Source organism: Ornithorhynchus anatinus, chromosome X1, assembly GCF_004115215.2.
Source record: "Ornithorhynchus anatinus isolate Pmale09 chromosome X1, mOrnAna1.pri.v4, whole genome shotgun sequence".
Lineage (NCBI taxonomy): Eukaryota > Metazoa > Chordata > Mammalia > Monotremata > Ornithorhynchidae > Ornithorhynchus > Ornithorhynchus anatinus.
In genome coordinates, this window is record NC_041749.1 from 59,138,340 (window position 1) to 59,163,690 (window position 25,351).

The following is a 25,351-nucleotide window of genomic DNA, read 5'->3' on the forward strand; positions in this document are numbered from 1 at the left end:
ACTTGGGTGAGCTCAGTCAGAATAACCATCACTTTCCCCAAAATATTGATCTTCTATTTTTAGAATTAAGTCTGCTGCTCTAAGCCCAGGGGGCAACTTCTGTCCCCTGAGTTGTAGAAATGAGAAATGCTTGCTGGTCCATGAAAAGTGAGCCAGTGGGTAGCATTCAGCTGATGGAGTAGCAGTCAAATGTTGGCTTCACATTATGCCTGACCAATGGTGATTTCAGCAAGACCTATGCTTCTCTTCCCAAGAACCACCCATGGGCACCTAGGGTTGGCTGCATGAAGAAGGCGACTCTATGGTACTTCCCAAAGAGGGTGGACACACACCGTTTCTCTCAAAGTTGGGGGCAACCCTCCCTTTACAAAGATGACAGAGGGAAGGAAGGGCATAAGTCAGGATCTCAGTGCCACACTGCACAGGGCCCTTGATCAAAGGGTAGCAGAGAAACACTCTCTGACAAAACACATCGACCTGAATTACCTCGTATCTACCCCCGTGCTTAGTTTGATGGCTGGCACATAGTAAGCACTTAAATACCACAGTATTATAACATCACGTTATGTTACGTGCAAAGATGGAAACTTCATTTTGAGTGAGAGAGCTCTTAAAAGAAATGAGAACTTGGAGGGGCCAATGTACTCACTATACCTTGATCTCTTCTATTTCACCACCCACTTCATTCATTCATTCAATCATATTTATTGAGCATTTACTGTGTGCAGAGCACTGTACTAAGCACATGGAAAGTATAATTTGGCAACAAATAGAGAATCTCTACCCAACAACAGGCTCACAGTCTAGAAGGGGGAGACAAACAACAAAACAAGTAGACAGGCATCAATATAAATAGAATTATAGATGGGCACATCTATAATATATACACATCATTAATAAAATTAATATAATTTATATATATACACACATATATACATAAGTGCTGTGGGGCAGGGAGGGGGGTAGAGCAGAGGGAGGGAGTCAGGGCATTGGGGAGGGGAGGAGGAGCAGAGGGAAAGGGGGGGGCTCAGTCTGGGAAGGCCTCCTGGAGGAGGTGAGCTTTCAGTAAGGCTTTGAAGTGGGGAAGTATGCTAGTTGGGCAGGTGTGAAGAGGGAAGGCATTGCAGGCCAGAGGCAGGACGTGGGCAAGGGTCGACGGCGGGACAGGCAAGAACAAGACACAGTAAGGAGGTTAGCACCAGAGGAGCAGAGTGTGCAGGCTGGGCTGTAGAAGGAGAGAAAGGTGAGGTAGGAGGGGGCAAGGTGATGAAGAGCTTTGAAGCCAATAGTGAGGAGTTTTTGCTTAATACGAAGGTTAACACGCAACCACTGGAGATTTTTGAGGAGGGGGGTGACATTCCCAGAGTGTTTCTGTAGAAAGATAATCGGGGCAGCAGACTGAAGTGGGGAGAGACAGGAGGTTGGGAGATCAGAAAGGATCTTCTCACCCCCGTTGCTCCTCTGGCCTGGAACGCCTTCCCTCTTCATATCCGACAGATAATCACTCTCCCCATCTTCAAAGCCTATTCAAAGCACATCTCTTCCAAAAGTCTTTCCCCGACTAAGCCCTCATCTCCTCCCCTCCCACTCCCTTCTCCATTACCTTTGCACTTGGATTTGCATCCTTTATGCACCCCTCTGTCTCACAGTATCTATGTATAGATTAATAACTTATTGATATTGTCTGTATCCCTCTCTAGACTGTAAGTTCATTGTGGGCAGGGAGTGTGTCTACCACCTCTGGTATATTGTACTTTTGTATTTTGTACTGCACACAGTAAACAGTCAAATACAATTGATTGACTGGGGGGGAGTATCACCCCCATGGAGTAGGCATTTCTGGATTCATATCTACACACCCCATAGTGCAGTGACATCAGATGGGAAGGGCAGGGGAGGTCAATTTCTCCCCTGCTAGGGACAGCAGTGTACCTGAAGCCAGACCTGCCCCCATCTACACAAACAAAACTCTTCCCCTCAGAAAAAGCCATCTGTTCCAAGATGAACCAGGGTGATGAACCAGATGAACCAGCTAGGGTGCTTCGCCACGTGCAGCTAACACATAAATGTATTCCTCCTGAGAGGGAAGCATTTGTGGTCGGGAGCTAGATGCTTCACCACACGCGAGTAATGTGTAAATGTATTCCTCCCGAGAGCGAAGTTCGATTCGTCACGTGTGAATAACTAAAGATAAGTGCATTCCTCCTGAAAGGGCAGTTCAATTTGCCATGTAGAATAAATCTTGCAAGCCTCAGCCTTCTTGACTCCAGTCTCTCCCTCTAGCTACAGTGATCCTTGAACCCATCCTCCCATGACAGGTAACACCATATTGTAAAATCCAGGCTATTGCAAGCCACACATTTCATAAACGTTCTATTTAATGTTCTTCCAGAGAGAAGATAGGTTTGTGCCCTTATACATTAGCACCAGAAAGCTTAAGCTTTCAAAACACAGAAGGGAAAATGCTTTACAAAGCTAAACCCATCTAAATGGAGGAGGCCATTTACTCTTTTTAAAACAACCCTATATTCCTTTAGAGTATGGAGGTATTAATGGATTTCTCACTCACTCTTACAGCAAATATTAGTACTTTTGAACTACAAATGAATAAAAAAGGCTTACTGAAGTAATTATAACATTAGCATTATTGATAGTGAAATTTATGGAACACAATCTCCTTTTCCCACTTCAGTTGTGCTTCTTTAGACAATAGATTTCAGAGTTACATATATTTAGTCAAGAATTTTCTTCAAGTACCAAGTGGTAAACATACTTTGTTTCACTGAATGTACCTTATCTCTGATGTTGACAAATAATAGCCAAAGGAAAAGCTACTGAAACTTCTTTCCTGTCCACAACTTTGCCTATCACTAGTATACATATTACATCAAGACTTCAGAGGGTCTATGCTTTCTCTTCTGAAATGTATACGGAAAAAGTCAATTTATATTAAATGAAAAGTCTTGCACAAATCATTGACAAATTTTATTCTTTACATTTTTGTAGTTTTAAAATTCTACACCACCATGAAGTCATGAGTTAGTACCTCTCTTGAAATGAAGGAATGCTGAAAAACTAAAATGTAAGAAAAATGAGCATGCTATTTTTTTCTTACTCTGGAATACACATGTGAAAGCTTTCTTCAATAAATACTGACCAGTCTAGGACACTTTCATGGAATGAAGTGTTCCAATTGTATGAATAATAAATTGTAGGGAACTACATAGTAAATCAGTTGATTAGTCAAAGCATTTTCTAAAACAGTTTTTAATCAGAAGCATTCTTTATAGAATATGTAAGCTATTATGCTACTGTGATCATTTATATATGATGAAGTATTCCAAAAATTTGTGAAATTAGTGTTTTGAACTTATGAAATTTAGTTCAATTGTAAAATTCCAGAAGATATTTTTTAGATTTCAAATGAGAATTTGGCTCTACTGCCCTTAAAAAAATAATCACAAAAGCAGCAGTGAAAGGTAGAAACACTCCAATGGTTACAATTAAGAAGAATAAGGATGGAAACTGTTACAGAAATATTTTTTTCTTCCCTTCCACCCTATCAAATAACTGAAAAAAATCAACCCCTGAAAACTCAAGTTTTGTAATCAAACCATAAGCATAGATACATCTTACAAACGTAACATACTTTAACAGTCATTTTACATTTGACATGCTATGTACTCACCATACAAGTTTCTAAAGAGTTTTAAAAAGCACTCTTTTACAAACACCAAAATTGTAAACAGAGAAAATTAATCCAGTTGCCACCAAATGTGAAAAAGCAAGAAAGCTAAATATTAATTTATACACTAGAAAAATGATTAAAAATAAGCTTATCAACTTAGCTCACACACAAGAAATGAACGAAAACAGATACAAAGCCTTCAATTTATATATTTGTTTTGTGAGCAGGGGGCTTTCGTGACACTAAGATTAAGAAATTTTTATTTATTGTTATTCAACATTTTAAGCAGTTTAAAACAGCTGTTTTAAGTATACCTTAAAGGAAAAAGAAAAGTGTCATTGGTATTATCAACAGTACAGTTATAAGTTTATAACTATGTCTGCATCATAATCTACAGCCAAAGCCCTCTTTTTTTAACCCAGAAAAACAGAGGATATTTAAGATGAATAATTTGTCTAAATATCTTTTGTAAACAAATACAGAAGACTGAAATGTTTTATTACATAATAGAACTGTTTGCTTATAGTTTCTAACTTCTTGCTCAGTCAGATTATTATATGAATTTGCCCTACTTGAATCTAATCATAGTTAGTTTTAATAATACAATATTTGCATCTCATTTCCAAACCACAAGTGGAAAGAAAATAGTAAATCAATTCAACACCACGTTATCTGTAAGTTATTCTTTCACTTTACTGATATAGTCAGCAAATTTATTGAAACTTTCTTCCTGTTGCTCAAGAGCATCTAGAACAATGCCCATGGGTGTCTTCTTTAAACCTATTCCTTCCATCTTATTCTCCAGTTTGTTCTTGATATTCCGAAGCCTCAAGGAAGCATGGATAAACATCACTAAAAAAGACAAAATTAGAACGAGCTTCAAATCTCAAAGGAATTTCCTATCTTTCAAAACCAATCACAGTGTTCATAACGGGAACATGGAGAAGATGCACAAGCAAAATTCCAGCACAAATAAAGATGCACCCAGTTCTGTCTTAAGGCATGTTTTCACTATGTATTTTGGTTAGAATGTTAAGAAATTAGGAAATGTTCATCTAACAATGCCAATCGGTTTGGGTACCGTTAAACTACATTATGAAAGGACAAGGCTTGTGCATATCATTGGAACTGGTGAATGTTGTCACACAACTTTTCCTTAGTATTAGGTTTTTGTTGTTTTTTTTTTGTTGCTTTTGTTTTTTTTTTGTTTTTTTTTTTTTTACAAAAATGCAACTCCTGAGTTACAGGAGAGCTATGCGTATTGCCAACAATTTCTTTTATTGAAATTGCACTATGCACTTGATTCCAAATGGAGGCTTAGTTCTTTAATTGTATTTCTTGAAATTAAACTGGAATTTCACCTGTGTATCTTCCCCAACCTTCAAAGAAACAAACAGAGAGGCTTAACTAAGACTAGGACTATGTCTTCAAAAGTGTGCACACATAACCTCCCCCCACGACTCCAAAAAAGGCCACTGACTGTGGTTGCACGCCAGCACATCATTTACCAATGGAATTGATTGTTCCCATTGTTTTCTCCACTTGGTAGGATTATGTGACCAAATAAAATGTGAAAAATGGCCAGAATTCACAGTGTGTACTAGTGAAAAGAGCATGGGCAAGTTGCAACTTCTTGGTGCCACCGTTTCCTTATCTAAGTGGGAATTTGATACCTGTTCTCCTGCCTACTTAGGCTGTGAACTGCATGTAGGATAGGGAATGGGTCAGACTTGATTATCTTGTATCTACTCCAGTGCTTGGCATATATGACCTTTCGTCCTAATTGGGTCAGAGTTACCATTCTTGTACATTGGTAGATAAAATATCTGGCACTTACAGAGAGTGTACAATTACTAAGTGGACTTGCATGCTGGGTTACTTGCTGCCTTGGCTGCACAACGTTGTTGGCCATTTTTTTCCTTTCCCGGACAGCTTGGGAAAGTTAGGATTGGTCAGGCCAAACTCAGAATCAAAATTTCCTAATTAAGGCATAATTAAGTAGCTAGAACAAATACAATCTACTCGGAGAAGCTCAAAGCTACTAAGTAACTGAAGGAATGATTCTGCTTACTGAAACTGGAGCTGATGAGTTCATGAATAGGAAGTAATTTTACTTCCAAGAGAAAAATAAATTCTTCTGGAGCTCTGGGCACCATGCAGGGTACTAAAAGAATATTTTCATGTTATTTATTTCACCTCATTTCCCCTATTCTCCTTCCCCTCTGTGTCACCTATGCATTGGGCTGGTGTACCCCTTTAAGCACTTTGCTACTCACCACAGCCCTACTCACCACAGCCCCACAGCATTTACGAACACATCCTTATGCTCTATTTCCCCTATCTGTAATTTTTTAAATGTCTATCTTCCATTCCACACTGTAAGCTCCTTGTGAGCAGGAATCATGTCTTCCAACTCTTACTGTTCTTTCTCAAGCGCTTATTACAGTACTCTACACACAGTAAGCGCTCAATAAATACCACTGACTGACCTAGTTATTGACTGAACTCCAGATATTCAATATATAATTAAATGAATTACTAGTTTCAGTCACTTATGAAAAATTTTAACCAAAAATAATATGAACAAAGCCACTAATTTTTTCTCCTTCACTTGTCATTCCTGCTTTTTACAAGTTTAAGGAAAATTAGAGCTTAACTTACACAGCAATGGAAATGTGATTCCAAATATGAAGACCATAACACCGCCAAAGAAAGATATCAAAAAGTAACTGGCCAACATGACAACCATGACAAACGTCGTGGGATACTGTTTCTTCAGTCGGCGGAGGATGTCTTTATTGTGGGCCGCCCACACAAACCCAGTGAATACCAGTACCACTACCGTCCCACCCAGGATCATGTTGAAAGGACTCAGGAATCTGGAAGGAGAAGATGTAGAAGGATTAGCATCATAATATGCCTACTCTAGCCTGATGGCTTTCATTTCTAGGCTTCTAAAGTTTGGCTTTATTATCTACAGAGGTTTTGGGAACAAAAAGTGTTGCGGGCAGACCCAATCAGATGTCTAATTTTTATATTTAGGACTAAAAGAAATACAAACTTGGAGATGAGTCAGGAAAAAAAATCAGTATTTCACTACTCCTGTTGAACAGTGACCTAACAAAAAAAGAAAAAAATAGTCCATGCGATTCTCAACCCTGAGAAGTCCTCTCATTTTAAATCATCACACAGATATAATTTTGAATTAAGGCCATTCATAAATATCAGCAGCAGCAGCTTGGGTCAACTCACCAAGGGAAATAACTTGGCCAAGTTTGCATGTCCATGGGCCTACATCGTGCTGCTTTTGTTGACTTTCCACACTTCTAAGATACTACAATCATGCTAGAACACATTTTCAGGATATGTTATTGACACAACGGAAAAATTAGAGAATGTTCTTCCCACAAGTCTGTTTGGAATATAATTTGACCCACAAATTGGCACAAGTAGATTTGGTGCAAGAAGAAATGATTGAGCATGGTTTCAGTCAAGGTGTGATGCTGCTATGCTACTCAAATCTCTGCCTTCCCATACTGCATAATATTTTGTTTCTACAACTTCACAGTATTTGACATAGTAAAATAACAATGAGTGACAGGCATGTATAGCACTCTACTAGTTGTGAAATTATGATATATGATATAAGCATTTATAGGAAAAAAAAGAGTCGTTATATTGTCAAACGTAGCCCATTGATTCCTGCTGAATCAGTGATCACGAGAACACAATGTTTTTCAAGAAACAATTATAGGAGAAGTAAACATTTACAGTAAGCTTTATATTTCTTTCACATGGTCCAAGATAATAGGTAAGATCTAGATGGGAGAATCTAGTCTCCTCTTTGTTATGAGGTATTTTTTGAGGAAAAATGTTAGACAGAAAGATGGAGAGAAAAACACCCCCAGTCCCACCAAGAGTTGGGAATGGAGCCTGGCTTCTGGGAGGAGGATGGCTTTTCTGCCAAGAGTGGGAAAACTCCTGAGGGCAAAGTGAAGAGAAGTCAAATAATTGGGAGCTTCCTGTCAGCAGTGGGATGCTGCCTGCCTAGTTCTGAGATCCAGCCAGAAGAGATCTTCGAGTAATAAACAGACATTAATTTAAGCTATACCTGGGGTAAAAAGTGAGCAAGAGCTTCCAACCTCTTCCTGCCCGACATATCCACTCTTTCTCAATCATCTCTTAAAAGATCTCCCATTTCCTTTCAAAATCTGCTCCCACCCCTTGTGCCTCTGACCTCATCTCTTCACCCCTTATCAAAACGCTTGCCCTCTCCCTTCTTCCCTCTTGTGCTGCCATCTTCAAATGTTCATCCCCTAAAATGGCTCTTCTCCTCTCCCCCGTATTCAAACATGCCCATGTATCCCCTAACTCAGAAAGACACTCCCTTGACCTCAATGCACACTCCAGTTAATCGTCCATTCTCCCTCCTACCACAGCTTTCCAAACTCTTTGAATGGGTTGCTTAAACCCACTGCCTCCACTTCCTCTCCTCAGTCACCCACAATCTGGCTTCCACTCCACTGAAACCGCTTTCTCCAAGGTTACCAGTGTCCTTTGTCAAACGCAATGGACTTTCTCCATCCTAATCCTCCTAGACCTCTCAGCTGCCTCTGACACTCTGGACCACTCCCTCTCCCCGGAAACACCATCTAACCTTGGTTTCACCAACATTTTTCTCTCCTGGCTCTCCTCCTACCTCTCTGGCCATTCCATTAAGATCTCTTTTCTTTCTCGGTCTCCCACCCCTTAATTGTTGGGGTAACTCAAGGCTGAGTTCTGGGCCCCCTCCTATTCTCCATTTATACCCACTCCACTGGAGAATTTATGCACTCCCATGGCTTTGACTAACATCAACACTGATGACTCCCAAATCTACCTCTCCAGCCCTGACTTCTTATCACCTCTGCAATCTCACCTTTCCTCCTGCCTTCAGGACAGCTCCACTTGGATGTCCTGGGGACCCATCAAGTTTAACATGTCCAAAACTGAACTCATCTTTCCAACCAGAACCCTCTGCTCCCCTCCCCCTCTTCCCCGGCACAGATTACATTTCTCCTAGAAGACTTTATATGTGGCACGTTCGTACTTTTAAAAACTTGCTACTTGAACATACCAAAGCTGATAAAAATTACCCAGTTTTTTTTAAATGGTATCTGTTCAACACTTACTGTATACCAGGCACTGTATTAAACACTGGGGTAGATACAAGCTAATCAGGTTGGCCACAGTCCATGTCCCACATGGGGCTCACAGTCTTAATCCCCTTGAGGTAACAGCACAGAGAAGTAAAATGACTTGTCCAAAGTCACACAACAGACAAGTGGCAGATCCAGGATTAGAACCCAGGTCCTCCCGACTCCCAAGACTGTACCCTCTCCAGTAGGCCACATTACTTCCCTAACACATGTTTTCATTATTATTTTGGATAGAACTGATGTTGAAAGGAACAGTGACGTGCATACAAGCAACATCAGTCACGGCCCTCTGTTGGCCCTGGACTAATGGACTTATGTGATGACATTATGACACGCTGCATATGACATCAAAGCCATCTCCACAAGCCCAGCTAGGAGCCTACCCCATTCCCCTTCCTGGCTTCAACTAGCATCTCTATGTGGATGATTCCCAAATCTAATCTCCAGCCCTAATCTCTCTCCTCTGCAGTCTCCCATTTCCTCCTGGCTTCAGGATATCTCTACTTGGATGCCCTGCCAACACTTCAAACTTAACATGTCTAAAACAGAACTCCTTATCTTCCCACCAAAACCCTGTGCTTCCCCTGACTTTCCTACCACTATAGACAGCACCACCAACCTCTGCCTCACAAGGCTGTAACCTTGTTGCGGTCCTCGATGCATCTCTCTCATTCATTCTACATATTCAATCTGTCACCAAATCCTGACAGTTCTACGTTCACAACATCGCTGAAATCTGCTCTTTCCTCTCCAAATTGCTATACACTGATCCAAGCACTTATATCCTGCCTCGAATACTGCATCTGCCTTTTCGCTGACCTACTTTATGTCTCTCTCCACTTCAGTCCATACTTCACTCCGCTGCCGGATCATTTTTCTCCAAAAATCTTCAGTCCATGTTTCCCCACTCCTCAAGAACTTCCAGTGGTTGTCCATCCACCTCCTCACCAAAGAGAAACTCCTTACCGTTGGCTTTAAAGCACTCAATCACCTTGCCCCCCCCATCTAACCTTGCTGTTTCCTACTACATTCCAGGCCGCCCACTCCACTCCTCTCACACCAGCTTACTCACTGTACCTCAATCTCAGCTATCTCTCCACCAACCCCTTGCCCACATGCTCCTTCAGTCCTGCAACTCCTTCTCCTTTCATACACAAAAAGACAATTGCTCTCCCCACCTTCAAAGCCTTATTAAAAAAAATCAAATCTCCTCCGAGTCCTTTCCCAATTGAGCCCTCATTTCCACTACTCCCTCTCACTTCTGTGTTACTCTTGCACCTGTATTTATGCCCTTTAAGCATTTGATATTTGCCCTACCCTCAGCCCCACAGCACTTGAGTACATATCCATAATTTAACGCCCTTCTCCTGCTTTAGACTTTAAGCTCCTTGTGAGCAGAGACCATGTCTACCAACTCTGTTGTAGTGTACTCTCCCAGGAGCATAGTACAGTCCTTTGCACATAGTAAGTGCTCACTAAATACCACTGATCAATTGCTCTACACACTGAAAGAGCTCAATAAATACCACTGAAATACTCACCACTCTCCCAACCCAGTGGAGCTTGATTGCATGTGGTCTGGTGGTGTTACCCTCTAGTCTCTAATCCCCCATCAAGAAGCACATGTTAACTGATGAGGCTATTGGCTTGTTCAGCTCCAGGGCAGTTGATTTCTCAAGGATCTGATGAGGCCAAGAATGCTCCGGGCAAGGGTGGAAAAGAAGAGGAGAAGGGTGTTTATCCTCTGTCCTCACTTCTCTCCTTGCAGGCATGGAGCCACTCTCCCCGTCCTGATTCACCACAGCTGAGCCCCTTCACTGCTCTACCCACTAGGCCATGCTGCTTCTCTTCAGCTGCCACCAGCTATTCCTCAGTAAACATGGAATATCGTGAAGGCACCATTTGTTTCATTCCCCTTTCCCAGCCAAGGATGCATGTAAGCCCTCCTCTAGACTGTGAGCACAGGCAAGGAACACGTCTTCCAACTTTTATATTGTATGCTCCCAAGCACTTAGTACAGTAAGTGCTCAATAAAGACCATTGACTGATATATGAAAATGAATATTAGCTCATTTAATGCTTATCAATTTTTATTAGATGACAACTCAAGAGGCTCTTAAATGGAAAAAGTCATATTGTATTTTATGGTATTAAGCATTTACTATGTGTCAGGCACTGTACTAAGAGGGAGGGTAGATACAAGCTAATTGGATTGAACACAGTCCTTGTCCCACAATCATTCATTCATTCAATTGTATTTATTGGGTACTTACAGCGTGCAAAGCATTGTACAATACAGCAATAGAGAGAGAATCCCTGCCCACAATGGGCTTACAGTCTAAATTACCCTTTTACAGATGAGGTGACAGGCACAGAAAAGTTAAGTGTGTTGCCCAAGGTCACAGAGCAGACAAATGACAGAGCCAGGATTAGAACCCAGGTCCCTCTAACTCCCAGGCCTGTGCTCTACCCACTAGGCCATGCTGCTTCTCTTCAGCTGCCACCAGCTATTCCTTAGTAAACATGGAATATTATGAAGGCACCATTTGTTTCATTCCCCTTTCCCAGCCAAGGATGCATCTAGCCAGCTGCAAATGAAGAGAGCACAAGCTGGGGTGAGTAAGGAAGAGGGTAGGGCTAATGGACACTGACAAAAATGACTGTCAAACTACCATATTTTAAATACTTAAGATACTGCATAGTGCCATCTAATTTAAAGCTCCAAATTGACCCAATTTTAAGAAGTATATTTTAATGACTATTTTAAGATTTATGAGTGGAAAAAAACCAACAACTTCATTTCACCTGGGAACCATTTTCAGGTTATATACACGATTAAAGTTCCATCTTGGTAAAATGGCTCAAAAACCAAGCTGGACATCCTGTCACCAAACCCAGCCACTGGATGGGACTTCAATAATAAGAAATAAAATTAAGATTTACTTTGAAGATTAATAAGTAAATGATTAGGAAAAGTCAGAGAGGGGAAAAAAAAAGTATTAAGCAACAGGAAAAGAGGAAAAGATAGGGCCCACATGGGGATGGGACACAAAAAGTCAGTAGTTTTGGGAGATAGCCTAGAAGATTTTTGTACAACTTCCCACCAGAAAGCTGTAACGAAATTGCTTTCAGCTCTATTTTTTTGCCACTTTCCTAACCAGGATCCTCCCATTCTATTCCACTTTTCCTCTCACCATTCACTCTAAGGTCACTTCAATGCTCCTTCCCCTCGGTGCTTGACCCATCAAAAAGCAAACATTGGCGCTCATGAAAGAGCCTATCCCTGTTCTTGAGCTGCTTACAGTCTCTGATTCCATCCTTTCCTTCTCAGCATTACGGGGCAATTTTTCAACTGCAGCAATATGATGGCTATAAGAACAGGGAGGAGTGCTCTTCAGTCAATTACAGAGAAGACTCTAATAATAATGTTGGTATTTGTTAAGCGCTTACTATGTGCCGAGCACTGTTCTAAGCGCTGGGGTAGACATAGGGGAATCAGGTTGTCCCACCCACAGTCTTAGTCCCCATTTTACAGATGAGGGAACTGAGGCACAGAGAAGTGAAGTGACTTGCCCACAGTCACCCAGCCGACAAGTGGCAGAGCTGGGATTTGAACTCATGAGCCCTGACTCCAAAGCCCATGCTCTTTCCACTGAGCCACGCTGCTTCTCTAATGGCCCCAGTGGATTCTAGCACAGCTGGGAGTGAGATCCTTTGCCACGATTTGCACATCTGGGCAACTACGAAACAATGGGAGCTTCAAGTGGACAACCAGAATACTGTGGACCAATGCATTGGTCTAAATAAGTGCTCAGTAAATACGTTTGAATGAAAAAGACAAAAAATACCACTTCATGGATATTCTCCCTACATTTCAAAGTGATAGTCTGACATGCCTTACGACCCGTCCCCAAAATATACAAAGTTAACACGTAGTTTAAAAATGAAGGCAAAGTGAAATGGTTCTAGATGAGCCCAGCAGAAATCACTGCTTGGGTTTTTGCTTTGGATTTGCCAAGTAACTCTGCCTCCCCCCTGCCCCCACTCTTAGCCCTTGCTGTTTCCCAGGTGGCAGCTTTCCTAAACCCCACCCTATCTCCCTACACCCTCCCCAATTCCTAGCTTTTTTCCCCATTCTTTTAACAACTATTTTTTAAACAGCTGCTACTGCTGCCACCTTCACAAATCCCCTTCGCGGTTACAGTTTCCATCTTCCGAGGCCGCTAAACCGATGAAAGGGGGTGGATTGAAGGGGAGAAGGCTGCTACTGTGAATCTTCTTCCCCACCGTGGCGGGCCTCTCCCCTTCCCGCAAACCCTCCACAGGCCGGCCCTTTGTCCCTGGAACATGGAAGCTGCAAGCTACATAAAGACCTGAGGGTGGCAGCAATAGCTGAAAAAAACCTTCAGTTAAAAGAACATAATGGAATAGAAAAACTGTGGGGGAAGGGGAAGGAAAAGTGTCATTTGCTGCCGGGTAGTTAAACTGCTCAAGAAAACTTCTCCTAGGTCCAAGATCCCTATCTACAGTAGATGTTAAACTGATTACGTGCCCACTCCTGGTATGTTGGACGTTCCTGGGCCAACCTTTCGAAGCGAGACTGCTTTTTCAAAAGAGGAAAAAAAAAATGCAGACAACCCAATTCCTTCCTTCTCATGAAAGAGGGTGCGGGGGCACTACTAAAAGAGTCCCTGGATTGTATTCCAGAGTAGTTGTCCCGATGGAGAGTAGGACAGCTGGACTTGTAAGTCAACCTTTCCTCCGGAGTTCCAAATTTGCTTCTCACCTGTTCCTCCTACTCAAGTTCAAATTCCCCAAGAGTGTACTGAAAAGTCCTCTAGTCCCATTTTCAGTTTGCAACATATCTGATCCAGTCACAACTTATATTTAGACAAGTAACCACTAAGTTTCCAGAGTGGAAAAAAGGGCCGTGTTACTCGGGGTGTGGAAATCATCTGACAGCGTTCTTGCCACCCAGTTACAGTCTATTATTCCTTTAATTTGAAGATCAAAGTTTTAGGCTCGTCCAAAGAAGCTCAAAATACCAGACAAGAAGCCTATAATCTTGCCATCCCATTCATACTCTGAATGCGCCTCATTCTTCAAAGGAGAATACAAATTTCAGAGCTGGTCCTGGACAGAAATGACAGAGCACTTAGCACTCACCCACAAAGCCAACAGCTGTGCTGTTAGGCAAGTGAGTCATAGGAAATCCCAGGAAATTTCAGAACTTTCCATAAATACATTACCCACCTTCCAGGCAGACAACTGTGCGCTGAGGGGGTCAGGTTCTTACCACAATGATGTGTGCTAATAATAATAATAATAATAATGATAGCATTTGTTAAGTGCTTACTATGTGCCAAGCACTGTTCTAAGCACTGGGGTAAATACAAGGTAATCAGGTTGTCCCACATGGGGCTCACAGGCTTCAACCCCATTTTACAGATGAGGCATAGAGAAGTTAAGTGACTTTCCCAAGGTCACACAGCTGACAAGTGGTGGAGCTGGGATTAGAACCCACGACCTCTCTTGGCTTCCTCTGGCCGCCGAAGAGGGAGTATGCTCTCAAATGTGTGACAGTTGTATCATGTTAGCAGCATGATGGCTATTTCTTTCTACTTATTTCCCAAAAGACAGAAAATAAAGCCATGTGAATAACTTGTCCCATGATGGAAAAAAATGGTAACAGGACTGACCCAGTTTTAAAGTCAACTTGCAGTCGGGCAAGTTGGATTCCCTTCAGCAGTATAAGAGAAGCCTGATTCTCCCCTCAATGACTCCCTCAGTTCCACACATCCTTTGATACTATTCTCTTAAGAAATAAAGAAAGAAATGCAAGCCTTTGAAAACAAGAGTAGTTTTTCCTGAAAGTTTAGAGAGCTAGATCACTATTAATGGACACTGACATACGTTCGGTAAGATGATAAAATTAGCAAGAGTTCCATTTGTACACTAGGTACGGTTTAGGAACTAAAATAAAACTTACTGTAAGCCTTACTTGCTAGGATCGATCCTTGAAATCCACTTTGTTAAAAATCGCAGAAGAGCCCTAGGAAATGCTATCTAGCTTCAGTAGTAACATGATCCAACAAACAAGCCTGGTTACATAAAGAAGAGTTCAGGCAAGAGAAATTCAGTATTGATCAATTTTAATCTCCCTTTAAAAAAGTTTCTACTGGTACCCCAATGAGGACTTCCTATTCTGCTCTAAGTACAAGAATTCATCTCTAGTTTTAAAATCTGTCCGTGTTTTCTAAAGAAAGAAATAATGTAGATGGAAGTAGTGGCCAAATTCTAAGATTTGCACTTAGGGTAATTAATAGTAATTTTTTTTAAAGGCACAAAGGTCCAGGTACCTTGATACTGCATCTGATTTCACTACAATAAAGTGTGGGAATGAACTGAGAATGAGATGACAATAATTACAACCACTGTACCAAGTCAGGAAGAAATAGTCATCATGCTGTTAACATGATAATACTAATAGCAAAATTTGTCCTACACAGCTTTCATCTACATAAGTCAAGAAAATTTTTGATTTCACATATGCAAATGATTTTAATCTAAAGTTTTTCCTAAAGGTACCCAATCTACACTATCCTTACTAACACTCCAACTTTTTATTGCCTCATCTTCACCCATAAATTATTAAAGGGCAGAGTGCAGCAAACTATTAAGTTAGAGAAGTGCACACTAAAATACAGCATTGCTATTTTTAGTGGACTGTGACTTTCTCTGTATCAGCTAATGCACTAGGGAAGGGAGAAGAAGAAATAAGACTCTGTTAAACTTTAGTGCTTAATGAACACCAGGAGAAGCATCCTGGCTTGATGGACTTGTGTGTCATCCAGGCACTTGGATTTGTAACCTTCCAGCATTTGATATCTGTCCCGATCTCAACCCCACAGCACTTGTGTACATACCCCTAAATTATATATTATAAATTAATATATCTCTCCCCTTCTAGACTGTAAGAGTGTTGTGGGCAGGGAATGAGTCTGCCAAATCAGTTGTATTGCACTCTCCCAAGCGCTTAGTACAGAGCTCTGCACATAGTAAGTACTCAGTGATACAATTGATAATGATGGAGAGAATGATACAATTGATAATGATGGAGAGAACATTGGACTGAGAATCAGGACACCTGGGTTTTAACCCTATCTTTGCCACTTGCCTACTGAGTGATTTTGGGCAAATCACAACTTCTCTGTACCTCAGTTTCCTCTGTAAAAAGGGGAATACGCATGTGTTCTTCTCCACCCCACGGCCCCAAACCCCATCTGACTATAGACCAGTGCTTAGCATGTCAGTGCTTGACAAATAGTAGTTATTAACTAATAGGTGAAAAACAGTCTCAAACCAAGAGAAAAAAAAAAAATCAGAGCTGGCTATAGGTGTAAGACTTAGCTGAAAAGGTAAATGTTGAAGGGATTATGAGCACTGAAAATCTCTCTCTAGGCACGTGTGGAGAAATTTTAAAACCATCTCCCTGGACTCAATATAAAACACTTTTCAGACCTTTTTTCCTAGTACTTCAGATAGCTGCATAAGAAGTGATTACAGTACATCATTATTTCAACAGAAAATGCTGACTTTTTTTTAAACCTAGTCTTCAAAGTTGAACTGCAGCTTCCACCTACCTTGAAATCCACCAGACAGCTTTAGCTAACATAGGCTACAATTCAGAAGAAAAATTCATATGGTATGATGCAATTCAAAGTATTACAGTGGGAACATTAATGACTGTTCAGCAACACAGTAACAGCTTCTCTACTTTGTTGTGCAGAAATATTAAAACATGTGGGAGTTGAGTGGGTCAAAGCCAGGCTGATATGAAAATTAGAGTTTGAAGAACTAAAAAGGCTTCAAATTGTTAATTGCTTGGACTAACTCAGAAACAAGTTTTCAAAACTTGATTTGTTAAACAAAAAGGTATTTCTGGATTGTGGGCTAATTTTATATTTGGATGTACTATTCACTTACATGTAATCTACATATATTTGCATTTGTGTGTTCCTGAGAGCAATAAATGAGCCGGTATCTCCCATTGTTGACACTCTGAAGTAATATTCATTTAAAAGCCAAAAGGTAAGCCGGTTCTAAGATTAAATCATCCTTATATTAGCAGTGGATTTTTGGACTAATACATCTGATGCACCTACAGTTAATAAAATAACAATCAAGACTTGGATACTGAAGAAACACATTCAGTCTGACACTGTAAAATAGTGGCTTGATAAATTACCACTGCAGATCCAAGTCAGCTGAGATGACCAACCTATTCCATAGTAATACAGTATTTTGAGTTCTAGGGTTTAGAAAATATCTGACTTTGTTGTATTATGGTCCAGGAACTATCTTAGGAAATTCTGGTGGGCAGCAAACACTGAAAAATTTTCAAAATACCAATTACTGGCTATGCCCAAGAATTATCATGGTTTTCCATTTGCTCCTCACAATATGCACTTTGACAAGATATTTACGCTTAATGGCCCGGTAGAGAGAGCACAGGACTGGAAGTCAAGAGACCTGGGTTTGAGGGCCAGATCCCCAGTAACCTACTGGGAATTTACCTCAGATAATCTTGTATCTAATCCCAGTGCTAAGTATAGTGCTTGGCATATAGTAAGCCTTTTACAAAATGCCACACTTACTATTATTGACCTTGAACAAATCACCACCTCTCTGGCCCTCAATTTCCTCATCTCTAACATAGGCATAAGACTGTCAGTTCCATGTGGGACAGGGACTGTATCTGATCTCATAGCCTTGTCTTTACTTCAAGGCCTAGCACACAGTAAATTCCTAATGCCATAATAATTATTATTAACTGGATTGACTGAGCCTGGCAGCATTCCTGCACTATATATACACTACCACTATACGTGTATATTTGCATACATTTAGGTACCTATTTGTCTTTCATACTCAAAGACTGTCAGTGATGGTAAAATTAAGCCATGGATGCAAGTTCACCTGAAAAGGCCAAAGGGCCTACTGTCCGACCACACTGGGCATACACAAAGACTGTCCTTGGTTGTGCTATTGTGTCTGTTGCTTTTAGTGACCGATACTGGTTTTGCTGTAGCCTCTATCTTATGATCCTCTGAAAGCCTTTGCTCAAAAAAGCTGTTCCTATCACCATTACCATGTACAACGCTGGTCTGTGCTGCAGAATCGCCTCCCAGTTTTCACCTAAAGTAATATTGTGTGAGGCTTTATTTTACTATTTCCTCTGCCACTCTTGCTTTGGTACCCAATTTCAGCTCACTCTACAGCAGCTGTCTGGGCATCCACTTGTCATCCATTCTTCTCACACATTCCACTCAGTGAAACTGTTCTGAAATGTGCACAGCTTCAATGCTAGGAGATTCACTTCATTCCAGGACTTTGTTGTTTGTGATCCTGCCCTGCCACTTGATTTGCCAGCAAGTGATGCTGATGGAACTACCCAAGAAGTTGCATGTGGCATCTGAGGGGGGGGGGGGTCCAGTTCTTGTGTCAAGAATATTGGGCAGTACTCCATCTCTGGAGACCTTCAGTGTACTCTGATGTCCACTGCCATCCTGCCACCACATTCCATCTCCCAGAGGACGTGCTGGCCTTCTTGATTCAATCTTCTACTTCTTGTCAGGTAGCATGCTGCCTAGGAAATAGAATTCTGTGATGGTATTTACATTTTTGCTGCCATTGATGATCTCAGGTTACGGGTAGGGTTTCCCTCATACAGGCTGATAGGCTGCTTCAACTTTCTTCGGGCAATCTGTAATGTCTGGCTGATTGAGCAAAGTGGCTTACAATCTTTTGCATGTCTTCTTAAGTGAGGTCCTCTAGAGTACAGTTATCCATGTGTAGCAACACTCGGAAAACCAGTCCTGATGACTTCATCTCATCTCAGAAAAATGCCCATTCATTGTTTATGGTGGAGACTGTGCTTGGGCTTCCTTGTTCAAAAGGGGCTGCTGAGTATTACCACGGTAACTTTTCTCGCAATGACACTAGTCGGTGCAATCAGGTGACAGGACAGAGTGTTCAGTGGTCTAAGCATCACTGCTATGATCCACGCTTCTTTCACCCTGCTACGCTAGGACACAGGCAGTCAGTGAGATGCCACTGTTTAGATTCTGGCTGCATCTAATATCTTTTCCATTTATTTAGCAGAGGGAAGATAGCAAATGTGCCAAACACCATCTTGTCATCACCACACCAAGTCGTCCACAGCTGCTTAGTGTGTTAATCTCTTGTAACGATTTCCCCCCTACCCCCTACTTTGAGCATCGCTACCGACTCAAGTATTAAAATGACCCACTATCATCAGCTCTGATGAGTCACTCTTTAAAGAAGCATACTTCATTCACAACACAGCTCTTCACTGTAGGGATGTATGCACTGATGACGGTGGCAGAGTGGTTTGAGTTCAAGGGTTGGTGAAGCCTCATTAGAAGGTGACTCATGCCTCCAGGCAGATTTGGAAGGCCCAAGACTGGTGATGACCTGATTGCAAAACCAACCCTTGATTGTCCTGTCTTTTCAACAACATATACTGTCCTAATGTTCCACATTACTCTGCACCATGTCCCCATTTCTTAGTGCTATTTCTGTTATATGCTTTGGCACTGCAAGCATATGACTCAACAACTGCTTGTCTACTGGTAGGCCCTGCAAGATTTTGGAGTTCCTTTTCTAGTCTCCATCCCCATTTGGAGTGAGCAGACCATTTCTTAACAGGGCTGCTCAGACAACCAGGTTGCTGTTGAACGGCACTGCTATTTCTTCTGCAGCCAGGGACCGACGACCTGGATCATCGGTTTGCAAAGGACATGTTAGGGCAATGTAAGGGGGTACCCCACCATGAATAGGGCAAGCATTCGAATTGCTTTTAAATAGTGGTGATCAGCTGCACTGAGCCATCCCCATTCTTGTGCCCAGTCAGCCAATCGTATTTATTGAGTGCTGTGTGCAGAGCACTGTGCTATGCACTTGAGAAAGTACAATATAACAACAGACATTCCCTGCCCACATTTTTTCGAGTGCTTGCTGTGTGTTGGGCACTATACTAAGCGCTTGGGAGAGTACACCAGAGTCGGTAGATATGTTCTCTGCCCACGAGGAGTTCACAAAACAGTTGGTGATTGTCCAATCAAAACCCTGTGACTTTGTAATAGGTGCTCGTATCAGCAGACCCTGCAGTGCTCTCATCTAATTTATATTATACATGGTTGAGACACTCCCATCCTTTTATCCCCTCACTAGGAAACCAGGTGCAGTTTCTGACCATGGAACAGAATATGTTGGTGTATTTTTTGCCCTTTCAGCTGTTTTTGTTTTGCCTGTATCTAATCTGCACTTTGCTTTTAGATCGGGTCCCTTCTGTTCATCAGTACTTTGCACAGCTAGAGTACCAGTAAGATAGTAAATGGGAAAGGAAAAAAAAAATACAGAGTTTGCATACCACATGCTGTTCCACATGAAGCAGAAGGTTAGTGGCAGAGGACACACAATTTCCCTGAATACTGTCCTTTCCTGGGCTAAATTGGTGGACCTACACCGCTCCATTCTTTAATAGATGTAGTGGTGTGATTATATATCAGGTTATTGAGGAGTATTACTTTCAAAACTCCAAACCACCCCCAGATGACACCAGCTAAGACTTGGGGTAAGCAGCTACACCTACAGCAAAGACAAATCTTGCAATCACTTCTCTTTAGACAGTCTAATCTCCTTCCCCCCAAAACGTTGCCCCCTAAACCAACTGACCATCCTTCCCATCTCTCAAGCCCGCAACCTTGGTGTCATCCTTGACTCAGCTCTCTCATTCACCCCACACATCCAATCCATCACCAAGACCTGCCGGTCTCACCTTTATAATATCGCCAAGATCCACCCTTTCCTCTCCACCCAAATGGCTATCTTACTGGTACAGGCTCTCATAATATCCTGGCTGGATTATTGTGTCAGCCTTCTCTCTGATCTCCCTTCCTCCTGTCTCTCCCTGCTCCAGTCTATTCTTCATTCCGCTGCCTGGCTCATCTTCCTGCAGAAACGCTCTGGGCATGTCACTCCCCTTCTTAAAAACCTCCAGTGGTTGCCTATCAACCTCCACCTGAAACAAAAACTTCTCACTCTAGGCTTCAAGGCTCTCCATCACCTTGTCCCCTCCTACCTCTCCTCCCTTCTCTTTCTCCTGCCCACCCCGTAGGCTCTGCTCCTCTGCCGCCCACCTCCTCACCGTCCCCCATTCTCGCTTATCCCGCTGTCGACGACTGGCCCACGTCCTCCCGCTGTCCTGGAATGCCCTCCCTCCTCACCTCCGCCAAACTAATTATCTTCCCCTCTTCAAAGCCCTATTGAGAGCTCACCTCCTCCAAGAGGCTTTCCCAGACTGAGCTTCCCCTTTTCCCTCTGCTGCCTCTCTGCCCCCCCTTCACCTCCCCTCAGCTAAGCCCCCTTTTCACCCCTCTTTCCCTCTGCTCCTCCCCCTCTCCCTTCCCCTCTCCTCAGCACTGTGTTCGTCTGCTCAATTGTATATATTTTTATTACCCTATTTATTTTGTTAATGAGATGTACGTCCACTTGATTCTATTTATTGCTATTGTTTTTGTCTGTCTCCCCCAATTAGACTGTAAGCCTGTCAATGGGTAGGGACTGTCTGTATCTGTTGCCGAATTGTACATTGCAAGCGCTTAGTACAGCACTCAATAAATACTATTGAATGAACTGCCTGAATGGCAAGCCTAACTTTAGTCACTAGCACTTCTTATAGCTACCAATCCCACAGTTAAAAAAGGTTCTACCAAAATCCCAACAGTATACAGCCTGGTAATTATTATTATGGTATCTGTTAAGCGCTATGTGCCAACAACTATTCTAAGCGCTGGAGTAGATACAAGGTAAACAGGTTGTCTCACGTGGGGCTCACAGTCTTAATCCCCATTTTACAGATGAGGTAACAAGCACAGATGAGTTAACTGGCTCGCCCAAGGTCACACAGCAGACAAGTGGCAGAGCTGGGATTAGAACCCACGTCCTCTGACTCCCAAGCCCGGGCTCTTGTCACTAAGCCATGGTAGCTTTATTGACAATTTGTCTGGGAGAAAAAGTCAATATTTCTGTCTGTCCCAAGACCAGTATGCCCATAAAGCTTACCTACAAGTGGAATTTTAGGAGAAAAAAAAATCACCCAAGTTTTAGTTGCTCTTTCAAATAACTAAGGTTTTCTCTGTTACCAAGAAATCAACATGTTTCAAAATTAAAGACAGTTGCTCAAAACTACTCAATGCAAACTAACTTAACTTTGGCAGATTGCATTTTACATTAAGTCTGCAGGTGGTGAAAAAAAATCTAAGAATGAGTTAAGTCATATTTACAATTGTTAGCTTATCAGTTTTCTTCCTTATGCTCACTGCTCTGAGTTCTGAAGTGGTAAATATAAGATTCATTCAAGAATTAAAAAGATACTTAGATTTAAGGAAGTTTCACCTAGAGACCAATGGCAGAGGGGGATTTAATACTGAGTAGAAAAAGCAGGCAAAAGGAAAAAGTAGCCGATGGAAGATCAAGACAGAAGCTAGGCAAGTGGCTCCTCCCTAATGAAAAGCTGGAGAACTTCTGAACGATCAGCCAATGGGATTTATAGAACATGTACTATGTGCTGAGCACTGTACTGAGCGCTTGGAAGACTACAACAGCATCAGCAGGCACTGTCCCTGCCCATGATGAGATCAAGGGCTCCTGAAGCCAGATAACACCCAAACAACGCTTTGGCCGGAGAGCCACGTCGGGGTGACGAGACAAATACTCCCTGGGGGCCGAGGCCCCAAGGTTATTTTGAAATCAAAATGGATCACAGGGTCTGTCGGTGCGAAACGGGGAGGGTCTTTCTGGTTCGGTCAGGGTCCGGTGGGAGGGAGGAGACATACGTGTGTGTGTGTTGGGGGAGGGGGGTGGTTGGAGAACGAGGCGGCGGCGGCCAGGGTCTGCCCGTTTTTAGGGACCCTGGCCGCTCTCCCCAGCATTTTCCAGGCCCAGTCGGGGTGGTTTAAAGAAGAGAAATACCCATCACCGTAGTCCCGCTTCTTAAAACCATTCCCTTCTTGGCTCGATCGATACCGAAGGCGCAGTGGCCACGGGAATCAACAGCTCCGGGGCTCGAGCCGAGCTGGGGCCGCCGACCCGCTCCTACCGCGCCCCCTTGCGGCTACTCACCCAAGCACGCTTCCGAACCACGCCCCGCGGCCTCACGGTAGCCTTTAAACCCGAAAAAAGAGAGCGAAAGACGCGCGAAAGCTAAAGCCCCTGCCCACCATCTCCCTTTGGAAGAGGGTCTTGGGCAGCAAAAGCATTCTGGGACCCAAAGGGGGATATTTCCCCTTGGCAAGTTTTTTTTCTTTCCAGCGGGGGTGGGGGCAAAAAGAGACAGGGGGTGCAAGACTCGGCCAGCGGGGCAGAGTGAAGGAGGACAAGCCGATTTCCCCGAACCAGGGGTGTCGGCTGTTTCGAGAGGCGCCGAACCCAGAGGAAAAGCAGTGGGGCCCCTCCGGCGTCTCCCACCTAGACACTGCGGGACACGGGGGGTGGGGGAGGTGAGTGGCCATTTTGTATGGCCGGGGCAGCAGGGTTTACTTACCCCACAATGGAAACCACCATGGCAGCGACCACCAGATAATTGGTCTGATAGTAAAGAAGGTTGCTGACCACCCGGTTGTTCCATTTGGAAATATCTTTGAAATCCGGCCGGGCGAAACGCTCGGAACCGGGGAAGAAATCGTCCCAACCGCGGAGCGGAGCAACTTGCACGTCCATGTTTCTCCTTCTTCTCCAGAATCTGGCGGCGGCAGCAACGACGAGTCAGCTGAGCCGAATTAAAACACTGACAGCAGCCTAGCTGCGTCGGTTCTATGTTTGGCGTGCGGCTGCACTACGGAAATGGGTCGGGGGAGAGGCCCTCCCCTCCGATTTCCTTTCTTGTCTTCCTTCTCGGCGCTAATCTCACGACTTGGAAGAGACAAAAAGTCGAAGGTTGGAGCAGCTGGGCATTTTGCAAATGAAAATAAGCACAGACATTTCCCCCCCGCCCCCCACCGCGCGTACACACAGACAAAACTAGCATTAAAAGGAGGTGACGAATGCCTTTCCTAATCCTTTGAGAAAGCTTTTCGGCGATGGTGTTTTTTCAATCGCGGCCGAAGGTGTGCCCCTAAGAAGGAATTTAGCAACTGTTGCCAATGCCACCCCGGGGTTCATTCAATCATATTTATCGAGCGCTTCCCGTGTGCGGAGCACTGTACTAAGCGCTTGGGAGAGTACAATACAACTAAACATTCTCTGCACACAACGAGAGCTACGAGCCTGTTTTGAAGGAACTCTTGTACCTCTGAATTCAATTGCTATCGTCTCCGGTGTTACATGAATTACGGTAAGGCTTGGCAAACGGAAACCAGTAAAATGTATCCTCTACCCTTCAAGTGATTGTTGAGGTCGGATGCGTTGTATTCCCCACCCCTTCAGTCGAATAACTGCTCACATAAGAGAACACTTTAAACTGTTGAATGAATCGCCCAGACTATGCATCTTTCTGAATCGCTTCAATATTTATCACGCTCTACTGTACTCTCTCAAGGGTATAGGATATTGCTCTGCACGTTGTAGCTGCTTAATAAATATTATTTCAATATTTGTTAAGGTCTTACTGTGAGCCAAATACTAAGCACTGGGGCAGATACAAGACAGCTGTGTGACTTTGGGCAAGTCACTTCATTTCTCAGTGCCTCAGTTACCTCATCTGTAAAATGGGGATGAAGACTGTGAGCCTCACGTGGGACAACCTGATTGCCCTGTATCTACCTCAGCGCTTAGAACAGTGTTTGGCACATAGTAAGCACTTAACCAATACCAACTTCGTTTTATTATTATTATTATACTTGAGTTGGACACAGTCCCTGTCCCAGGTAGGACAAGTGACAGAGCCAGGATTAAAACTGTTCCTCTGACTCCCAGGCATTAGAGTACCTTCAGATGTAGCTGGGGAATGTATTCATGTATTTAAAAACAAAGTAATATGGGTTTATGGAGAGAGCACAAGTCTGGGAGTCAGAAGGACCTGTGTTCTAATGCTGACTCCGCCATTTGTCTGCTGTGTGACCTTGGGCAAGTCTATTACTTCTCCGTGCCTATCTCATCTGTAAAATGGGGATTAATATCACGAATCCCAAATGGGGCACGGGCCGTGTATCTAATTTAGATGTGTGCGTCTATAATCTTATTTATTTATATTAATGTCTGTCTCCCCCTCTAGACTGTAAACACACTGTAGGCAGGGAGTGTCTGTTATACCGTGCTCTCCCTTAGCGCTTAGTACAGTACTCCGCACACAGTAAGCGCCCAAGTAATACAATCGAGTGACTAAAGTGATTAACTTGCAACTCCCCCCGCGCTTAGAACAGTGCCTGGCACATAGTAAGCG

General features: G+C 42.9%; 1 protein-coding gene across 1 annotated transcript; it reads right to left on the reverse strand.

Annotated features, from left to right (window-relative positions):
* Positions 1–2,963: 2,963 nt before the first annotated feature.
* On the reverse strand, positions 2,964–24,281 carry ARL6IP5 (ADP ribosylation factor like GTPase 6 interacting protein 5). Its single transcript, XM_016225250.3, has 4 exons — positions 24,261–24,281; positions 23,516–23,883; positions 6,350–6,567; positions 2,964–4,540 (listed from the first exon to the last, which is right to left on the reverse strand). The coding sequence occupies exons 2-4, from the start codon at positions 23,689–23,691 to the stop codon at positions 4,368–4,370; spliced, it is 567 nt and encodes a 188-aa protein (XP_016080736.1). The 5' UTR covers positions 23,692–23,883; positions 24,261–24,281; the 3' UTR covers positions 2,964–4,367.
* Positions 24,282–25,351: the final 1,070 nt, after the last annotated feature.

Excerpts from the sequence above, each read along its gene's own strand:
- ARL6IP5 (XM_016225250.3), bottom strand. The coding sequence starts at position 23,691 with ATGGACGTGCAAGTTGCTCCGCTCCGCGGTTGGGACGATTTCTTCCCC. Across the intron at positions 6,568-23,515 it reads ATGGTGGTTTCCATTGTGGG|ATTCCTGAGTCCTTTCAACA; the intron begins GTAAGTAAACCC and ends TTCTCCTTCCAG. Across the intron at positions 4,541-6,349 it reads AATCACATTTCCATTGCTGT|TGATGTTTATCCATGCTTCC; the intron begins GTAAGTTAAGCT and ends TGTCTTTTTTAG.